The sequence below is a fragment of the Phaseolus vulgaris genome, chromosome 2 (assembly GCF_000499845.2).
Source record: "Phaseolus vulgaris cultivar G19833 chromosome 2, P. vulgaris v2.0, whole genome shotgun sequence".
In the NCBI taxonomy this organism is placed as follows: Eukaryota; Viridiplantae; Streptophyta; class Magnoliopsida; order Fabales; family Fabaceae; genus Phaseolus; species Phaseolus vulgaris.
Window position 1 is genome coordinate 20,369,022 of NC_023758.2, and position 19,975 is coordinate 20,388,996.

The 19,975-nt window shown below is 36.9% G+C and overlaps 2 protein-coding genes across 2 annotated transcripts; one reads left to right on the forward strand and one right to left on the reverse strand.

The window, feature by feature from the left end:
- The first annotated feature begins 1,142 nt into the window (after positions 1–1,142).
- LOC137809174 (uncharacterized) lies at positions 1,143–4,860 on the forward strand. Its single transcript, XM_068610310.1, has 2 exons — positions 1,143–1,467; positions 1,542–4,860. The coding sequence occupies exons 1-2, from the start codon at positions 1,415–1,417 to the stop codon at positions 4,858–4,860; spliced, it is 3,372 nt and encodes a 1,123-aa protein (XP_068466411.1). The 5' UTR covers positions 1,143–1,414.
- A 7,506-nt stretch (positions 4,861–12,366) lies between these two features.
- LOC137810880 (uncharacterized) lies at positions 12,367–15,594 on the reverse strand. Its single transcript, XM_068612362.1, has 5 exons — positions 15,310–15,594; positions 15,073–15,213; positions 12,913–13,152; positions 12,774–12,833; positions 12,367–12,666 (listed from the first exon to the last, which is right to left on the reverse strand). The coding sequence occupies exons 1-5, from the start codon at positions 15,418–15,420 to the stop codon at positions 12,562–12,564; spliced, it is 657 nt and encodes a 218-aa protein (XP_068468463.1). The 5' UTR covers positions 15,421–15,594; the 3' UTR covers positions 12,367–12,561.
- Between the last annotated feature and the right edge of the window lie 4,381 nt (positions 15,595–19,975).

Sequence of the window (19,975 nt, forward strand, 5' to 3'; positions counted from 1 at the left end):
TATCTATATCTATACCTAGTTAATGTGAATGGAGATGTTCTGTCAAAATCAAGACGAGTTCATTTATCATCCTTATTCCTTACAAGTATTTAATTCTTCATGGTTTTTAAATTCTTACAATTCTTTTATTTCCTTAACAAATATTTAAATCACAATTAAAATACTATTAATTAATATTAATATTTTAAGCTATAAATTAATAATTGATTATATTTATTATTTTTAAATTAACAGTAATTATCCTTGAGCAACTTCTTAAACTCGTGAGGGTTTACGAGTTAACCCTAAAAATTTTGATAACCTTGCTTCATATTAATTAATGTTATATCTAAAAGAATGCTCTACCTACTTCAATTTGAAACAAATGAATATCTAAAACACTGTTGACAACAACAAGAAAGCTTAGATATTTTCTTTAAAAAATAAAAAACAGTTATGATTTTAATATTTCTTATGGGTCGGGCTAATAATGTATAATATTAGGGATAAATTATGATATTCTCTTTTTGAAAATTAAAGGCATATTGAGAAGCTTGGAACTTCAAGACAAAATTAATAAAGAAAACTAATTGAGAAAGAAAGCAAAAGAAAAACTTACAATCTGACAGTGTAATACAGGGAACGGAAAGATAGGATAGCGAACTCCAAGTCCACCAAAAATATAATCTGCATAAAAATTTCAAGGAATGACAACAAATTTCATAAATACGTCAATATAAAGTTTAATAAAACAAGAAAAAAATATTACCAGTACTGTTATCTCAAAGTTGCTGAGTTTTTTTTGTTAAATTCGTTAAAAACCTAAGTTTTAAAACTTCATCAATATTGAAGGTTGCAGTTTTGTAGGTAAAAATATTTACTTCCATTACATTAAACTGTCTTTCTAGACTAGGAAAATATACAAGAACAATTTTGAAGGAACTAACAATTATGACATTGTAGAGCCACCTATCCATTTGGAATGGTCAAATACAATTTAAATTAAACTAAAAAGACAAGGCCAATAATCTTTTGTACAGAGAAAACACAAACAAACTACTCAGCCACCAAATCCGCAAAATGTACACGGCAGTTTTGGAACAAAAATCGTGAGAACAATTTGTTCACAAGAATAAAAACTGTACCGGTCCGCACCAGACGACCGCAGGATACTCATGGTAAAATCATCACAAAACCCTGCGTCTTATACGACTCTTCGTCCTTCCATGACCTCTAGCCGGACGAACGAGTGGTTTATGTCGAATAAATCTAATTTAATCCAGAACGTGGTTACACGTGTAGAAAAGAGCAGTTATAACAACCATTGACGAAGTAAAAACACGTCCTCTAGACCACTCCCCTGGTTTTCAGGAAACCACCAGGCACGACCCAAAGACCACTAAGCATGTCTCTAACCATCAACTGATTGGCCCACATGGCCAAGGCCCAGGTCAACCTACTAAAGGGACTTCTGAAAAGGGGGGAAAGGTACGTTTTCCATACTATCAGAGAATTCTCACTTGAGCACCATCGCTGATTTGAGCGTCGGAGTGCAATCGCAGGTACCCCCGCCGGCCGACCGAAGCACGCGAAGAGAAAGAAGACTTGAAGAATAGGACAACCAAGAGTGAAGAAGACACCTCGTATCGACGTGGATCAACATTACTCAGTCCCCAATATCCATACAGGTACAATTGGCGCCCACCGTGGGGCCCGAGTAATCATTATTCCCAGACCCAAGGATCCCAACGCTTGAAGATGGACTCAACGGCAAACAACAACAATGATATCTCCGAAGAGCATAGGACCATACTCCAAACCCTCCAGATTCAGATGCAGGAGTTACTCCAAAAAGGAGTCATCGATCAACTTCGCCAGGATGAAGAAAGGAAAAGACGAGAAGAAGAGCGTCAACAACACGCAGAGGAGATAGCACAATTGAAAGAACAGAACAAGAGATTGTTGGATAGACTTGAGCAATCTGAACGCGAAGGGCATTCACGTGCACCTTCTCCATCACCGTTCCAATCAGGAACAAGAACAATAGCCCAGGCTATACCTCACACGTCACTCGTTCAACACACCCGTCAGAGTGCAAAGCCAGTAACCCCAAACGAGGTAGCAAACCCGAAAGGCCATCCGTTCACTGATGACATCATAGCCACTCCTCTCCCTGACAAGTGGAGGGGCCTAACGATAAACCTTTATGACGGTTCCACAGACCCAGACGAACATCTGAATATATTTAGAACTCAAATGACCCTTTACACAACCGACCGAACGGTATGGTGTAAAGTCTTCCCCACCTCTCTCAGGGAAGGCCCCCTTGGATGGTTTTCGGACCTTCCACCCAATTCCATTGCAAGCTTCGACGCTTTGGAATTGAAGTTCACCACGCAATACGCCACAAGTAGACCTCATCGGACATCCTCCATGTCTCTTCTAAATGTCAAACAAGAAAGGGGAGAATCATTGAGAACGTTCATGAACAGATTTAGCAAAGTGTGTATGAACATTCGTAATCTTAATCCAGAAATAGCCATGCATCATTTGGTCTCGGCCATACTACCAGGAAGGTTCACTGAAAGCCTTATCAAACGACCTCCGTGCAATGTGGATGAATTAAGAACAAGAGCAACAAAGTTCATGCAGATAGAAGAACATATTGACTACCATCGAAAAACTTATGCTGAGAACACGGACAATAGCAAAGGAATTCGTCCCCCCACAATACCGACCGACCGAGAACGACATCGCCCCAATAGGGGACCCCGTTTCCACAACTACACTCCCTTGATTGTACCAAGGGGTAAGGTTCTCGACGAAGCACTGCAGATTGAATTGATTCCGACATTGAGGCCATCACAAACCCCTCCCAATGCCGACACCAGTAAACGTTGCCAATACCATCGTAACTATGGCCACACGACCGAAGGATGCCAAGCACTGAAAGATAAAATTGAAGAGCTCGTCCAGGCCGGTCATCTGCGCAAGTTCGTGAAAACCACCATCACTGCACCCAGGTCACCCCAGCGTGATCATGATCCCCGCGAACGTTCGGGACGAAGAGACGACCGGACCCGTGACAACCACTATCGTTCAAGCAGAAGAAAAAGAAGCGAAAGTCCGATCAGACGAACGAGGCCTAAAAGCGAAAGCCCTGAACGTAGAAGTCGAACTAAACAAAAAGTTCGCACAGTCATCAATACAATCGCTGGACCGGTATCGCTCGGTCAGCCCCCTCAAGAAATTAATTACATTGCAGGCGGCTTTGCGGGTGGAGGATGCTCTAATTCGGCAAGGAAAAAACATTTGAGAGCAATTCAATCCGTCCATTCGACTCCCACACAACGCCGACCGCATATACCACCAATCACTTTCACTGACGAAGACTTCACAGCAATCGATCCATCTCAAGATGACCCCATGGTAATAACTGTGGAGATAGATAAATTTGCAATTGCAAAAGTTTTGGTAGATCAGGGTAGCTCGGTCGACATCCTATATTGGGAAACGTTTAAGAAGATGAAGATTCCAGAAGCAGAGATACAACCCTACAACGAGCAGATAGTTGGTTTCTCAGGGGAAAGAGTGGATACGAAAGGATTTATCGATCTATACACCACGTTCGGGGATGATTACCTCAGCAAGACCATCAACATACGATATCTACTCGTTAATGCCAATACATCGTACAATATTTTGCTCGGTCGACCATCTATCAACAGATTGAAAGCCATTGTCTCAACTCCTCATTTAGCTATGAAGTTCCCCTCGGTCAATGGAGACATAGCAACCGTACATATAGACCAGAAGACAGCACGAGAGTGTTATGTAGCTAGCCTGAAGGTGGAGCCGACCCGAAGGCTTTATACCACGTCAGCCGAACGGACCACAGAGCGAAGAGGTCGGTCAACAGAAAGACGCTCCAGAGGAAGAGAATCTAGAAGACACTTGGTCGCTTTAGTCGATCTAGATCCTCGACTGGATGATCCCCGAATGGAAGCAGGAGAAGATCTTCAACCCATATTCCTTCGGGACAAAGACCGGAAAACATACATGGGAACATCCCTCAAACCAGACGACCGAGAGACGATCGGTAAAACATTAACAAAGAACGCTGATCTTTTCGCCTGGACGGCTGCAGACATGCCAGGGGTAAAATCAGATGTGATTACCCATCGATTGTCTGTTTATACAGAGGCCAGGCCGATCGCTCAAAAGAAAAGGAAACTAGGTGAAGAACGGCGGAAAGCCGCACGAGAAGAAACCGACAAGCTAATTCAAGCTGGTTTTATTCAAAAGGCCCACTATACGACATGGCTAGCCAATGTAGTGATGGTAAAAAAGACGAATGGAAAATGGAGAATGTGCGTAGACTACACAGACCTTAACAAAGCGTGCCCAAAGGACTCGTATCCTCTACCTACTATCGACCGGCTGGTCGACGGTGCAGCCGGTCATCAAATCCTAAGTTTCCTTGATGCTTATTCAGGTTACAATCAAATACAAATGTACCACCGTGATCGAGAAAAAACCGCGTTTAGAACAGATTCTGATAATTTCTTCTATGAAGTCATGCCGTTCGGCCTCAAGAATGCAGGAGCCACATACCAACGACTCATGGATCACGTATTCCACGACATGATCGGTCGGAATGTAGAAGTATACGTTGACGACATCGTCGTCAAATCAGACTCTTGCGAACAACATGTTTCTGACTTAAAAGAGGTTTTTCAAGCCTTGCGTCAATACCGCATGCGTTTAAACCCGGAGAAGTGCGCGTTCGGCGTAGAAGGGGGGAAGTTCTTAGGCTTCATGCTCACACATCGGGGTATAGAGGCTAATCCAGAAAAATGCAAGGCAATCACCGAAATGTGAAGTCCCAACGGACTCAAAGAGATCCAGAGACTAGTCGGCCGTCTCACTTCGTTGTCTCGATTCGTACCTAAGCTTGCCGAACGAACGAGACCCATCATAAAACTTCTGAAGAAGACAAGTAAATTTGAATGGACAGATGAATGTGAACAAAATTTCCAACAGTTAAAAGCATTTCTGGCATCTCCACCGGTCATCCAGAAACCGAACGCACGGGAACCCATTGTGGTCTACCTCGCCGTCTCCAATGAAGCGGTGAGTTCCGCTCTGGTACAAGAAATTAAAGCGGAAGAACGACCGGTATATTTTGTAAGTCGAGTCTTACATGACGCAGAAACCCGGTACCAAATGGTCGAAAAAGTTGCCTTCGCTTTGGTCATCACCGCACGACGGATGCGGATGTATTTCCAAAATCACAAGGTCATTGTTAGGACTAACTATCCCATTATGAAGATTCTCACCAAACCTGACCTCGCCGGACGAATGATAGGTTGGGCAGTCGAACTGTCAGAATTCCACATCGAATACCAACCCAGGGGAGCCATCAAGTCCCAAGCCCTCGCCGACTTCACAGCAGAACTCACTCCCTATCTGACCGAACGGACTCCCCGATGGACACTATACGTAGATGGGTCATCTAACAGTCGTTCGTCCGGAGCAGGAGTTGTACTTGAAGGACCAGGGGAGATTGTTGTCGAACAAGCCATGAAATTTGAATTTAAAACTTCCAATAATCAAGCCGAATACGAAGCTATAATCGCAGGTTTGCATCTGGCGATTGAATTGGAGGTAACAAATATAACTTGTAAAAGCGACTCCCGTCTAGTCGTCGGACAGCTTACAGGGGAGTATGAGGTAAGAGAAACATTACTCCAACAGTATTTTCATTTCGTAAAAAATCTTCTAAACAGGTTCAAAGAAATCTCCTTCCAACACGTACGGAGGGAAAATAATACTAGGGCGGAGGCTCTATCGAGATTGGCTACCCTAAAAAAGAAAGGCGCCCACCGGTCGGCCATACACGTGACCCTGGCTAAACCAAGTGTTGGTACCGAAGAATGCATGGCGACTGACACCCAACCTAACTGGATGACTCCCATAAAACAATATCTTACCGATGGTGTATGCGATCCACATTTGGAGAAAACGATGAAGTTACAAGCCGCCCGATACATACTGATTGGCGAAGATCTTTACAGGAGAGGGTATTCCCGTCCCCTCCTAAAATGCCTTGGTCCAGAACAAGTCACTTATGTAATGACCGAGTTACACGAAGGGATATGCGGAACCCATTCAGGAGCGCGGACTATGTCCGCCAAAATTCTGAGAGCAGGATACTACTGGCCGACCTTACAAGGAGACTGCACTGAATACGTTCAAAAGTGCGTGAAATGTCAAGAGTTCGGCACCCTATTGCACCAAAAACCAGAGCATTTGCACTACATCCTATCCCCTTGGCCGTTCGTGAAATGGGGAATGGATATTATCGGACCTTTCACACCCGGAAAAGGGCAATGCAAGTTCCTACTGGTGGGTATAGATTACTTTACCAAATGGATTGAGGCTGAACCACTAACAGCCATCACCGCCCGGAACGTACAAAGCTTTGTGTGGAAAAACATTGTCTGCAGGTTCGGCCTACCTCAGATCATTATCACAGACAACGGTCGACAGTTCACCGACCGTGGGCTAGCTGAATTCTATGAGAAACTTCACATCAAACATATAACGAGTTCAGTCGAACACCCTCAAACCAACGGTCAGGCGGAAGCCGCCAACAAAGTTATTCTCAATGAGTTAAAGAAGAGACTTGGCCCGTCCAAGGGAAATTGGACTGAAGAATTGTTAGAGGTTCTGTGGGCTTATCGTTGTACTCCCCAGTCAACAACTCAAGAAACACCTTATAGCCTGACGTACGGCATAGAAGCCATGATTCCGGTCGAAATCGGCGAGCCTTCACTACGCCGACAGACGTTAGACCTAGACTTAAACAAGGAAAGTCTACTAGTCGGCCTCGACCTCATCAATGAATTAAGGGACAAATGCAAGATAAGGGAAGAAGCATGCAAGATACGAGCAGCACGAAGGTACAACTCCAAAGTGAAGCCACGAAGCTATCAGAAAGGAGATCTAGTTTGGCGCATGCGCAGCGACGCCCGGAAGGACGGAGGAAAGTTTTCAAGCAATTGGGAAGGTCCGTTCCGCATCTCCGACACAGCAACAGGAGGAGCTTATTACTTAGAATATTTGTCAGGAAAATCTGCACCGAGAACGTGGAATGCCACGCATCTCAAATTCTATTACAGTTGATGAATAAACTTAGTGCACTCTTTCCTCGCTCGGTAGTTTTATCCCTAAGGAGGGTTTTCTACCGAGAAGGTTTTAACGAGGCACTTTAAATCACCAATCTTGGTCAGAAATTCAGTTAATTCACCGTTCATTCGGTCGGAATACATAACGAAAGTTATCCGAATTATAACTTAAACGTTATTCACCAATCTTGGTCAGAAATTCAATTAATTCACCGTTCATTCGGTCGGAATACATAACGAAAGTTATCCGAACTATAACTTAAACGTTATTCACCAACCTTGGTCAGAAATCGAAATTATTTATGCCTCGTTCGGCATCAGAATTATTCATAATTATTTATGCCTCGTCCGGCATCAGAATTATCTTATTACTTTAATGTAATCAGAATTATTTATGCCTCGTCCGGCATCAGAATTATCTTATTACTTTAAGGTAATCCGAATTATTTATGCCTCGTCCGGCATCCGAATTATCTATTAATTCATTAACCGTGCGTTCGGCCAGAATATATAACGAATTATAACTTCAACGTTATTCACCAACCTTGGTCAGAAATCGAAATTATTTATTAATTAACCGTTCATTCGGTCGAGATTATATAACTACGGCTATCCGAATCATATACTTCTTCAAAACCCGGATCTATGCTCACAACAATCTCTGCAACATAAACACGAAAGTAAGAAACAGATACGCTATTAGCCGAACGACCGCAAGAAGAAGGTGCTCACCTTTTAGTTCCGCCTACTGCTTGGACGACCCATAAAGAGCTATCAGTTCCCATGTAGGGAGCCTACACGGTAGTTGATTCACGACCATCAAAATTTCTTGGTCGATGGGAGACAAAGATTCCCAAAGCCGATGGTCAAGAGAGGTGGGATTCTCCGTCCAATAGAATGGAAATTTTGTGCCTCCAGCAGCATTATAGAATAGATTTCGTGCACCGGACGACCGCAGGGTACTCATGGTAAAATTATCACAAAAACCCCTGCGTCTCATACGACTCTTCGTCCTTCCATGACCTCGAGCCTGGGGGGCAAGTGTACCGGTCCGCACCGGACGACCGCAGGATATTCATGGTAAAATCATCACAAAACCCTGCGTCTTATACGACTCTTCGTCCTTCCATGACCTCTAGCCGGACGAACGAGTGGTTTATGTCGAATAAATCTAATTTAATCCAGAACGTGGTTACACGTGTAGAAAACCCCTGCGTCTCATACGACTCTTCGTCCTTCCATGACCTCGAGCCTGGGGGGCAAGTGTACCGGTCCGCACCGGACGACCGCAGGATACTCATGGTAAAATCATCACAAAACCCTGCGTCTTATACGACTCTTCGTCCTTCCATGACCTCTAGCCGGACGAACGAGTGGTTTATGTCGAATAAATCTAATTTAATCCAGAACGTGGTTACACGTGTAGAAAAGAGCAGTTATAACAACCATTGACGAAGTAAAAACACGTCCTCTAGACCACTCCCCTGGTTTTCAGGAAACCACCAGGCACGACCCAAAGACCACTAAGCATGTCTCTAACCATCAACTGATTGGCCCACATGGCCAAGGCCCAGGTCAACCTACTAAAGGGACTTCTGAAAAGGGGGGAAAGGTACGTTTTCCATACTATCAGAGAATTCTCACTTGAGCACCATCGCTGATTTGAGCGTCGGAGTGCAATCGCAGGTACCCCCGCCGGCCGACCGAAGCACGCGAAGAGAAAGAAGACTTGAAGAATAGGACAACCAAGAGTGAAGAAGACACCTCGTATCGACGTGGATCAACATTACTCAGTCCCCAATATCCATACAGGTACAAAAACTAACTAAGTATTAGCCAAAAAAATGTGATTTAGGGTTTGAGAAATAGGAAAAGTGAAAACCATTGAAAAATCAAATAGAGTATAAGAAAAATGAATAGCAAATAAGAGACAAGTATAGATAATACCAAATGAGAGATGAAAATCAGAGGAGTTGAAAATGATTTACCTCAAACGATTTGTAATCTTGCGCTGGAGTTTTGAAGCAAAGAAAAGAACAATGAGAGAATTACTGAGATACTAATTTCTTTGTTTTTAGTCTACTTTCCCCATATTTTTGTATTTTTTTTCTTTTTCTTTTATTTAATAATATTTTTTTTCATGTGATGACAAATGATTGTTGTTACTTGAGGTGTCAGCCTCGCTGAGATATCTACTCCCCAGCTTGAGGGAGTGTTACAATATTTAATTTTCTATTGTAAATTATTGGGCTTTGTTTCTTTGGCCCAACTTTCCTTTTCTATTTTAGTTAGGTCTTAATCTTTCTCTTATATATACACCATGTATTTTACTCTTTAATATACAAGTGAATAAAAGTTTATTTTATATTTAGTTTTCTCTACAAATAGGGTTTATCAAAACCTTTTTTTCATTACTTCATTACGATTACGTACAATTACATTAAAGCATCACATCAGGCAAGGAATATTCATCATCTTCATTTCGAATGAAGAGCGTCGAAGAGCTCTGTTGTGCTTCTCTCTGATATTTATTTCATCCTTGTAGGCGATGGCTAATGCAAATCCCACACCGGCTTCCTCTTCAAATGGAAACCCTACACTGATGCCCCTTTTAGAACAGCCGATGAACAATTTCCTATACTTACACCCAAAATATATAGTCCCACGCACGAGTTGGCAGTCTCGGCGTGAGGGGGTGTTGGAGATCCCACATCGACTAGAGAATAGAGCCTTTCATTGTATATAAGTAGGTGCAAACCTCAACCTTATGAGCCGGTTTTATGGGATTGAGTTAGACTTAAAGTCCATTTTATAATACATAGTGATACCTAACATGAAAACTTTTATAAAAAAGTATATTTGACCCATTACTCAAATTTAGTAAATCAACATTTTAATCCTTTAAAGTTTTTCTAACAAAACCAAGAACATTTTATTAGATTAAAAACATACTTTAATCAACTAAAACAAAACCTCATTAAATGCTTATAGTAAACGTGTTAACCCACCTTGCACAACTTATATAGATCCAATATACATATTGAAATATGTTTTCATTATATATAAAAAATTATTTTGAATTATTGGTCAGGAACCACAAATATTAAGATCGAAAATAAAAAGGATTGTGAAAAATCAACTCACATAAACATCAAAATGAATATGGCAGAAAGTGGACAGCCAGAAAGATGTTCTGTGTAGGAATCTAAATCATCTAAGAAAAAACGCCCTTACCACATATAAGAAATTCAAATCAACAATCATAAAGTGAGTAGTAACTCATACTTCTAATAAAAGGTTCTAAATTATGTTTCAATATATTTTTTTAGTGTGTTTTCTTTAATATCAAATTCTTATGGTTGCAACAAATTTCTGTTATTACAACTAGTTCAATACATATATTTAGTTTGCCTAAAAAAGTTGCAAATTAAAATGGTTAACCTTTTAAAGATTTCATTACTAACATAAAATATTTAAGTAATTATAACTTTATAATATTCATTTAATTTAGAATTATTTAAAATTAATAATCATTATTTATTCTTGTAAAAAATTATATACAATAATATTTTTGTAACAATTAAATAATTAAAATATCTGCATTTATTAAATACAAATTGAATAATTAAATTGTTTATAAATATTAAAATATTTACATTTGTTAAATATAAATTAAATAGTTAGGTTAATATAAAAATAAAATATCCATATTATAAATTTAATTCAATCTATATTATTTTAGAAATTAAAATATTTATAAATAAATCAAAATAGATTTTAAAATGCAAACAAGTAAAATAAATCAGTTATAAAAAATACCATTTCCCATTCATAAAATTTTGAAAAGTTGATCAACATGGTGTGAACTCGATTTATTTGTTACAGATCTCTCATCCCTCCACATTATAGATAAATACTTTAGTAAGTAAAATGAGAGATAGGTTATATGAATAAATTAAAATAAAATGTCTCATTTTACCCTCCAAATATATTTACTCTAGAGTTAAAAAAAATCTATAAATTATATAATTTGAAAAAAAAAACACATCTTTTTGTCAAAGGTAGTTTTGGAAATAAAAAATGTATGGGAGTGCAAGAAGAAATTATGAAGGTGTTGGAAGAAATTGTCCCGTATTTTAATCTAAAACAGTAGTCGGTAACCCAGAGCGGTTCATAGAAAGTTTAATGTTATATTTACTGAAGAGAAAATAAACAGCAATAAAGTCAAAAATAAAAGAAGGAAAAAGAATACATAACAAATAAGTAGAAAAAATAGTTGCTTAGTCGAAGAGAAATATTTTTATCCTCTTCTCATCACAATAAAATTTAATTATTTATTACTTTTACTATTAAATCTAATAGTTAAATAAAAATAAATAAAAATAGTAAAAAAATAAGTAAACTACAAATAGTACAAATGTGATATATAAAGCAAAGTACAAAACAAGCCTCATGTTAGATCGGGCACATACTTAAAAGCCTCCACTCTGAAAGCTTAATGACCTTAAATAAATAGTACAAGTATTATATTAAAAAAGAAATACAATATTATATATTAAAATGGCAAACTTAATTTATGAAAATACTTTTATACATAGTCTTCCAATCAGTAATGAGAAATGTCATAAATTTTTTAATAATGTTATAAAAAAATCTATAATTTTAAATTCTTCATACTATATTTTAACCACATTTCGAAAAGTCTTATCAACTTTTAAATATTAATGAAATTGTTTTATTTTAAAAACATCATGAAATATAAATAAATAAATTATAAATAGACTAAATGAACCAACTCATTCTACTTTTGAGCAAATTGGTGACATTTACATAAATAAACTAAAGATTAATATCTTACTTTTAAAAGTAAACCAAACATAATCGCCCACTTAAATCAACAGGATGTACTTAATAATCCTGTTAAAATACCTCTTAACATAATTTTTAAGCAAGTTTTTCATGTTTTAGTTTACATGATAAAATTGATTTTGGTCTATATTCTACTGAATGTTGTCATCAACTTAATTTATAATAAAAACAAAAACATAAATTACATCATTTCAAAGTAATTTTAATCACCAACTTTAAATGGTACTATCATTTTAAGTAAAATCTCAACATCGATAATTGTAAATAAAAAAAAGTAATTATTGAAAGAAAGACTCACTAAATGTAGTGAGTCACAAAAGGCAAAATATTGGAGCAACCACAGACAACAACCACGTTATTATATGAAAAGGTAGAACTTCGGTAATAATTAACTGCACATCTGAACTTCTACAAGTGCCATGAACATGGGCCAAACATTCATTTTATAACAAAATCTTGTAATTAGATAAAGCAGATCATTCTCTAGAAACAGGAACTAAGAATCTGAACCTCTGTTTGTTGCTCAACGGTAGCCACCTAAAGGGTCAGCTGTTTTCCCAGATCTAGCATCAGTCCATGCTTTTGCAATTGTTTTCTTCATCTCATCATCCCCTTCCTCATACATATTCTGCAATATTACATGCATATAAAGTCAAATTGAATGTTCCCAGTGGTAAATACACACATGCATAAAGTTAAAACAGTAGCTGAAGCCAACTAAAGACGAAATCTAACCTTCATCATGTCCATGATTCCTGCCATAGGGTCTTTCTCTTTATCCAAATTTGGCTTTAGCTGTAACATCAAAACGAAAGTTACTACTTTATCATGTTGATTAACAGGGAAACTCATTTTAATCTAAGCATCTTACTACCTTGTCATCTTTGAAGTGCAAATCTAGCCAGTTTCCTTTGGAAGCCTTCACCAATGTGATGATTGCCCTTTTTGGCTTGACCAAAACCTTACATTTCTCCGGTACTATCTCCTTATGCAGTTTTGATATTGCACAACGGTAGTTCTTCCCTTGAACATCATGGAACTTAACATCAAATGATATTGACTTAAACTCAGATTCAATCTTATTCTCATCAATTCCCTCCATTGATACATATATCTGTCAAACAACAAATAAAACAAGTATGACTAGGAGAAATTTGATACTTTTGATAAAAAATATAACTGTTAACTTACGGTGTGTGCTTTGCTGGCTATTGATGTGTAAAATTGCAGCAGTAAGTAATGGTTTCTTGCTTCTATCTTACATATATAAGGGGGAGGAAACGTGTACCCAGACATGCTATTAAGCTATTCTTTTTAAACTAAAATGGAATGACAATTTGTCATTGCTCACATAGCTTAGAATAAAATGCAACTTGAAACTATGCTTCATATCCAACTTTGGTCAACATCTCTAATTTTTGGTAATACAAAATAAAATCAACTTCTAATCAATGCTGTTAAATGGCAGGAGGAGTGCCATATGCCATAATATGGCGGAATCTTTGCTTTCTGCCATTGTAAGATAATCCTGAATGACGGCTTTGCTTATATCCTATTCACTCACAAAAACTAAAGGTTAAATTCTACGTTTAATTTGGTATTTCATATTTTAAAATTTTCAATTTAGTCTTTATTTTATATTCCGTGGTTATTATAAACATTAGAAAAAATTGCAAGTTTCCACTTTAAGGGTTTAAAACCGCCTATAATTATTTTACCTTTTAACAAGTATTAACAACTTTCTGGTGGTTTTAAGCTGCCTGAAATTACTATAAACACATTACCAATAACCCTTTTCAACTTTCCCTCTTCTCTGTCTGTTCTCTGCATTCTTTCTGACACCAACAAACGTAGAGGGATAAATCATTTTTGACACCACTCTTGAAAATATACATTCACCTTTCATGTGCTTTATTATATTTTAATAAAATATTTTTTGAGTTGTAGGGTAAATGTAAGAAAAAAAAAACGAGGAGTGTCAACTCATGATTACTCAACTCAGAGAAGATGGCCTCCATTGCTGCTCCACAAAGATCCCTTCAAACCCCTTCTTCTCCCTTCCCTGGTCAATGCTCAAAACACATGTAACCTTTGCTACTTTAAATATAAGAAAACTGTTTAGTTATTTTAGCTTCCCATTTTTTTGGCGGTTTAAAACCTCCAATACTTATTTTAGCTTTATACATGTATAAACAATTTTTTGATGGTTTTAAATAAACTGCAATTGCTATAAACACATTATAGATAACCCTTTTAAACTTCTCCTACTTTCCCTTTTATGTATCCATTCTCTTCCTTCTTTCTCTGACACCAACAAACATCCTCTGACACCACAAACATAGACAAGATGGCCTCCGTAGCTGCTCCAACAAGATCACTCTTCTCACCAATGCTCCAGAAAAGAACATGCATCCTCCGACAATATATCCACCTTGGCAACCTATATGAACTCATTGTGTTTCCATGGTTCTACCTCTGCACAATCTTAGCGATGGACAGCACCACAATGTGTGTGGGTAACCCTTTTGAGAAATCCTTTAAAAGGCCTAACTTGAAGTCCAGTCCCGGGATAGGAACACATTGGATATCTCCAATACCATCAAACAAATTTTGGGACAGTCAAAATCCAAACTTGGTGATTTAGCTTGTGACTAACTATAAGTACATAAACCACAAGAAATTGTAAGGCCAAGACTTGGCACTTTCTAGGTAACACAGTTAAGATTTGGCCAATCTCAATGTCACATATATTCCAGACTTTCACCTTACCTGAAAGAATTACTAAAACTCATCAACTACGAGTCAGGTGAGATTAATTGAGATCTTGGTAGTTTTAGATCATATAATAATTTCTCACTAAGCACAACACAGGGTAATGCTTAACATATGACACAAATCACCACGGTGATAAATGATTGAAATAGAAAAATCAAAATTTGAACACGGGTAGAAAACACTATTTGAATTAATAACATTCAGATGTATATTTTAAAACCATGATATATCTCCACTAATAGAATTATACACTCCTAACCTTGACTTTGTCGCCATCCTGATCCCAACTGAACGAGGCTAGTGTGGAATAGGTGAGTGCAGGTGAAGGTGCCACTTTAGCTCCGGTTGAAATCGGTGTAGGAATCTGCGGAGCAGGCGGAGCATGTGCCTCCAATGAAATCTGCAAATCACCTCATAAATTTTCAGAAGGAATTAGAAACAATGAACAAAAAGTGCTAAAACGAGGAAATTTGCAATGTATGTCTAAATTGAGAACCTTTTCAAGGTTGCTAATTTCGGAGGAGAGTAAGGAGAGGGTTCGAGGTCTTTTGGCGATGCTGTGGAGGTGGCGAAGTTCCTCCAAATCCAATGTCAAGTCTTGCGCCATTGCTTCTCTGTGTTGGAATTGAAGTTGCAAATTCAGAGAACTAATCTTAGGAGTTTGTTTTTTTTTATAGTGGGTTTTGGAAAATACTAGAATAGACAACTGAAATTTCTGAATTAGGGCAATTTTGGATTGTCCTTAATTCTTTATTAGGATTTATTGCGGAAGATTCTAGAGAGATAGAGGATGCTGCGACCAGGTTTTAGTATTACAAAATGATGGGCCTCATTTCCCATTGGGCTTGGATCATAGTCTTGAAATTCTAAAGGCAATTTCTACTGCACAATATATTTTTGGCAATTTCTTCCTCCACCGTATCAGTTTTAACTGCACCCTATTATTTTTCTAATTTTCCAAAATTACCCTTATTCTGGATTTAAAAGTCCGGAATAGTAAATATAATTCAAAATAAAAAAATACATTATAGATAAAAAAAAATCCATAACAAAATTGAAAATGCATTTTGGATAAAAATTTCTGAAATTTCAAAATGTGTTTTGAATATCTAAATCCAGAATATTTCCGTATAAAAGGTTATGGAAGTAATTTTTAGTTGAAGCCTTCTCTTTTAAGGTTTTTCATCATTTTGGAAGGGCATTTTTGTCATTTTCAATAACAGATTGGATGCATGTTGAAATTCATATGGTGCAGGGAGCATTTGCCTATATTTTTTACATCCACCCAACATAACTTTTTAAATCCCACTTTGTCTTTGTCTTGTTTGTTTTGAAAAAAACTGCAGAGGAATATTTGATATACATTTTTAATGGAGAAAGTGTTGGTGTAGTAGTAGCTATAGTGGTGGAGGGAAGCTTTCACTCTTAGTTGTGGTGCAGATTATTCTAAAGTAAGAAACCAGCCACCATGTTCGTTCTTCGTTTTTTTTTTAGTTGAGATGTCACTGGATCCCGATATTGGAAGGTCTGCATGTATGGTTACGAATGCAATAATCTGGAAGTCAATGTCATGGCCTCCGGATATAGATATTCGGAAGGTGATTTTTATTTTCCATTTAAGCCTTTCGAATGGACATATCCAGAAGTGAGTTATGTGTTTTGGATATCCATATCCAGAATTTTTTTTTGAGTTCTGAATATCCATATTTAGAAGTTGGTTCTGAGTTCTAGATTTTTGGATTTCTATATCTAAAATGGTTTGAGTAAGCTTACGAAGTTCTGCACTATGCATTAAATCTCGCAATGACAACTCTTCTCCTCCTCTGTCAACGACAACTCCTTCTCTCTCCGCAAGCCTTCTCTCCTCCGTCGTGTCTTAGGAACTCACTGAATGTTGGGTGCATAAGGATTGGTTTAGGGAATGCATTGGTGTAGTGGGAACCTAGCTTTTATTTCATTAAGGGTATAAAAGACATTTCACATAGTTCATTAAGGATACAAAGATATTTCACATAATGTTGTTGGGTGTAGGTTAAAAATGATATGGTGCAGAGAGAATCTGCCAAATTTTAACTATTATCATTTCATATTTAGAACAAAAGCTATTTACAAATGCATTATCTACACTTAATAGGGAAAACATAAAATTTGCACCTGCTACTTTGTATACAATGATAAAAAGGTGGAAAAAACTTTCTTTTCATGTTAGTTAAAACTTTGTTAATGAATTTTTTGTTGAACAGTTCTTAAATATAACAATAGTCTACATCTATGTTCTTGGACCTTTCATGGAGACAGGAATGGTGGACAACCATAAAGCTTAGATGTTGTAAGAGGTATTGTAAATCACCTAGCACCTTCAATTTGATCAAGTTTTGTAAGAGGTCTATAGTTTCCGTGTTCTCGTCAAACTGGAGGTCGAAAGCTTGGAAGTGATCTCCAAGACGAATCTTTTGTAACTGCGGCTTTTCAATGCTTAGAGGTCACAATAAGATAAGGGGAGTTCCACATGTTAACAATACTCTAACGATCAAGTTAGTGAAAGCATAAAATATCAATGTAGTATGTATTTCATAGAATAATACTTCTCCTTTCTTTTTGGGGTTGTCCTCTATTTAAATTGAGTTTTTCATCAGAATAATATCACAACGTATTTCAATAATAACAATCACATCTTTTATCTTCAGAATAATATTACAATAGATTTAAATAATAACAATCATATCTTTTATTTTATCTTCAGAATAATATCACCAGATTAAATAATAACAATCATATATTTTATCTTCATAATAACAATCATATATTTTATCTTCATGCATCAATTTATGAGTTTATAAGGAATAAAAAGTGTTCCTGCTAGGGAGATGAGACTTAAAGAACTATTGATTGGCTTTGTCTTCTTCCCTTGTATCGGTCATTCAATCCACACTTCAGCTTACTCCTTCAGTCTTCGTACTATTCTTTTAGGTCTCGATCGCCTAGTCGCCCAGTCTCCGGGGAGAATGCCTAATAAGGGGTACCTACTGAAGGCACTCCGACGCTCAAGTCAACAAAGGGCGTTCAACACTTGGTTATCAGAGAACAGTAATTAATGACATACCTTCTTCTTGGAATGTGCACTATTTATATTATTTTAATGGGCTTACCTTGTTGGCTGGATTAGTGAAGTGGACCTTGCTTAGAGGTGTATTATCAAGCTCTTAATGGTGGTTTAGCTTTACTGACCTTAATTGAGCGTTAATGAACCGAGGGTGTCGATCGTCCTGTTCGGACGTGCATAATTCGGTCGGCCCATCGCATGAGCTGAGGTATGGAGTTGGTCGTTCGGCCTAAACCAGTACAAAAAAATCTGAATAAAAAATCTTTATCAATCATTATTTCATTAGTTTTTTCCTATCTCCATGTAACTAAAAGACATAGAATCTCTTATATCTTGCCAAAACGTAACAACCATTTTCCCGATTACCTCACATCGGTTTATATCTGATTAATATCATATTGGTCATATTACTGATATAACCGGGACAGTACACAACCTCCTAGCCTTGAGCCGAGCGAGTGAGGAGATGAGGCTATAGTCAATGTTCACATGAAAAAACCCTTTGCAACGGAAGCAATTTTGCATGTGGCTCAAGGCAAGATGTGGGTTTGTCAATTATTAATGCGGTCTGATCGTAGTCGTCAACCAAGTTGTTTATTATGCTTATGCCAAGCTTTCATCAAACTTTCATTAAGTTTTTACTCCCTTCAAAGGGATTACATTCAAATGGTTGGGTGGAGCTTAATTGATATCTTGTTAAATAAACTTGACCTAAAGCATTAATCAAATAGATCCATTGTGAATTATCAGAGTAAATTTGTTATAGAAGTTATTGCCCATATATTGGTTGGCTGAAGTAGTCTGACTGTGGTTATCGTCATCCAAGAATATCTGACTGTGGAAGTTGTTAGTCAAGTTGGTCTGATCATAGGATTCAGTCAAATTCACTCATAGAAGTCGTCGACCAAATTGGTCCGATCATAGGATTTGGCTAAGTTGGTCCACTAACTGTGACAACCGAGTTGGTTCGATCTTAGGATTCAGCCAAGTCGGTCTGTTTGTAGAAACTGTTGACGGCCGAGTTGGTTCGATCTTAGGATTCGACCAAGTAAGTTCATTTGTACAAACTGTGACCGTCGAGTTGATTCGATCTTAGGATTCAACCAAGTTGGTCTGTTTGTAGAAATTGTTGACGACCGAGTTGATCCGATCTTAAAATTCGGCCAAGTCGGTCTGTTTGTAGAAACCCTGACGACTGAGTTGGTTCGATCTTAGGATTTGGCCAAATCGATCTGTTTGTAGAAATCGTGACGGTCGAGTTGGTCCGATCATAAGATTCAACGAAGTGGGTCTGTTTGTAGAAACCGTTGACAATCGAGTTGGTCCGATCTTAAGATTCAATCAAGTCGGGTGGGTTGTAGAAACTGTTGAGGGTCGTTGGTCCGATCTTATAAAATAACTGAACATAAACTTCTAACTGAGAATTTTTAGTCGATATGCTTCATTGCCCAACACTCAAAGCCGGGTCCTCTCAGAGAAGCAGAGAAGCAGTAACCACTAGACCATACAAGTTCTTTGGTCATATTGCGATTTTTATTATACTTATTATTATTAATATAATTTATACTTATTATTATTAATATAATTTATACTTATTATTATTAATATAATTTATACTTATTATTATTAATATAATTAATAATAATAATAATAAAAATAAAAATTATTATAAAAATTATTATAAAAAATATATTAATAATAATTATAATAATTATATTAATAATAATAATAATAAAAACTATATTAATAATAATAATAAATTATATTAATAATAATAATAATATAAATCATATTAATAATAATAATATAAATTATATTAATAATAATATAAATTATAATAATAATAATTATATAAATTATATTCATATTATTAGTATTATATTCATATTAATATTATTAATACTATTAATATTATTCATATTATTAATACTATTAATATTATTAATACTATTAATATTATTCATATTATTAATACTATTAATATTATTAATAATATTCATATTATTCATACTATTCATATTATTAATATTATTAATAATAATAAGTATAATAAAAATTA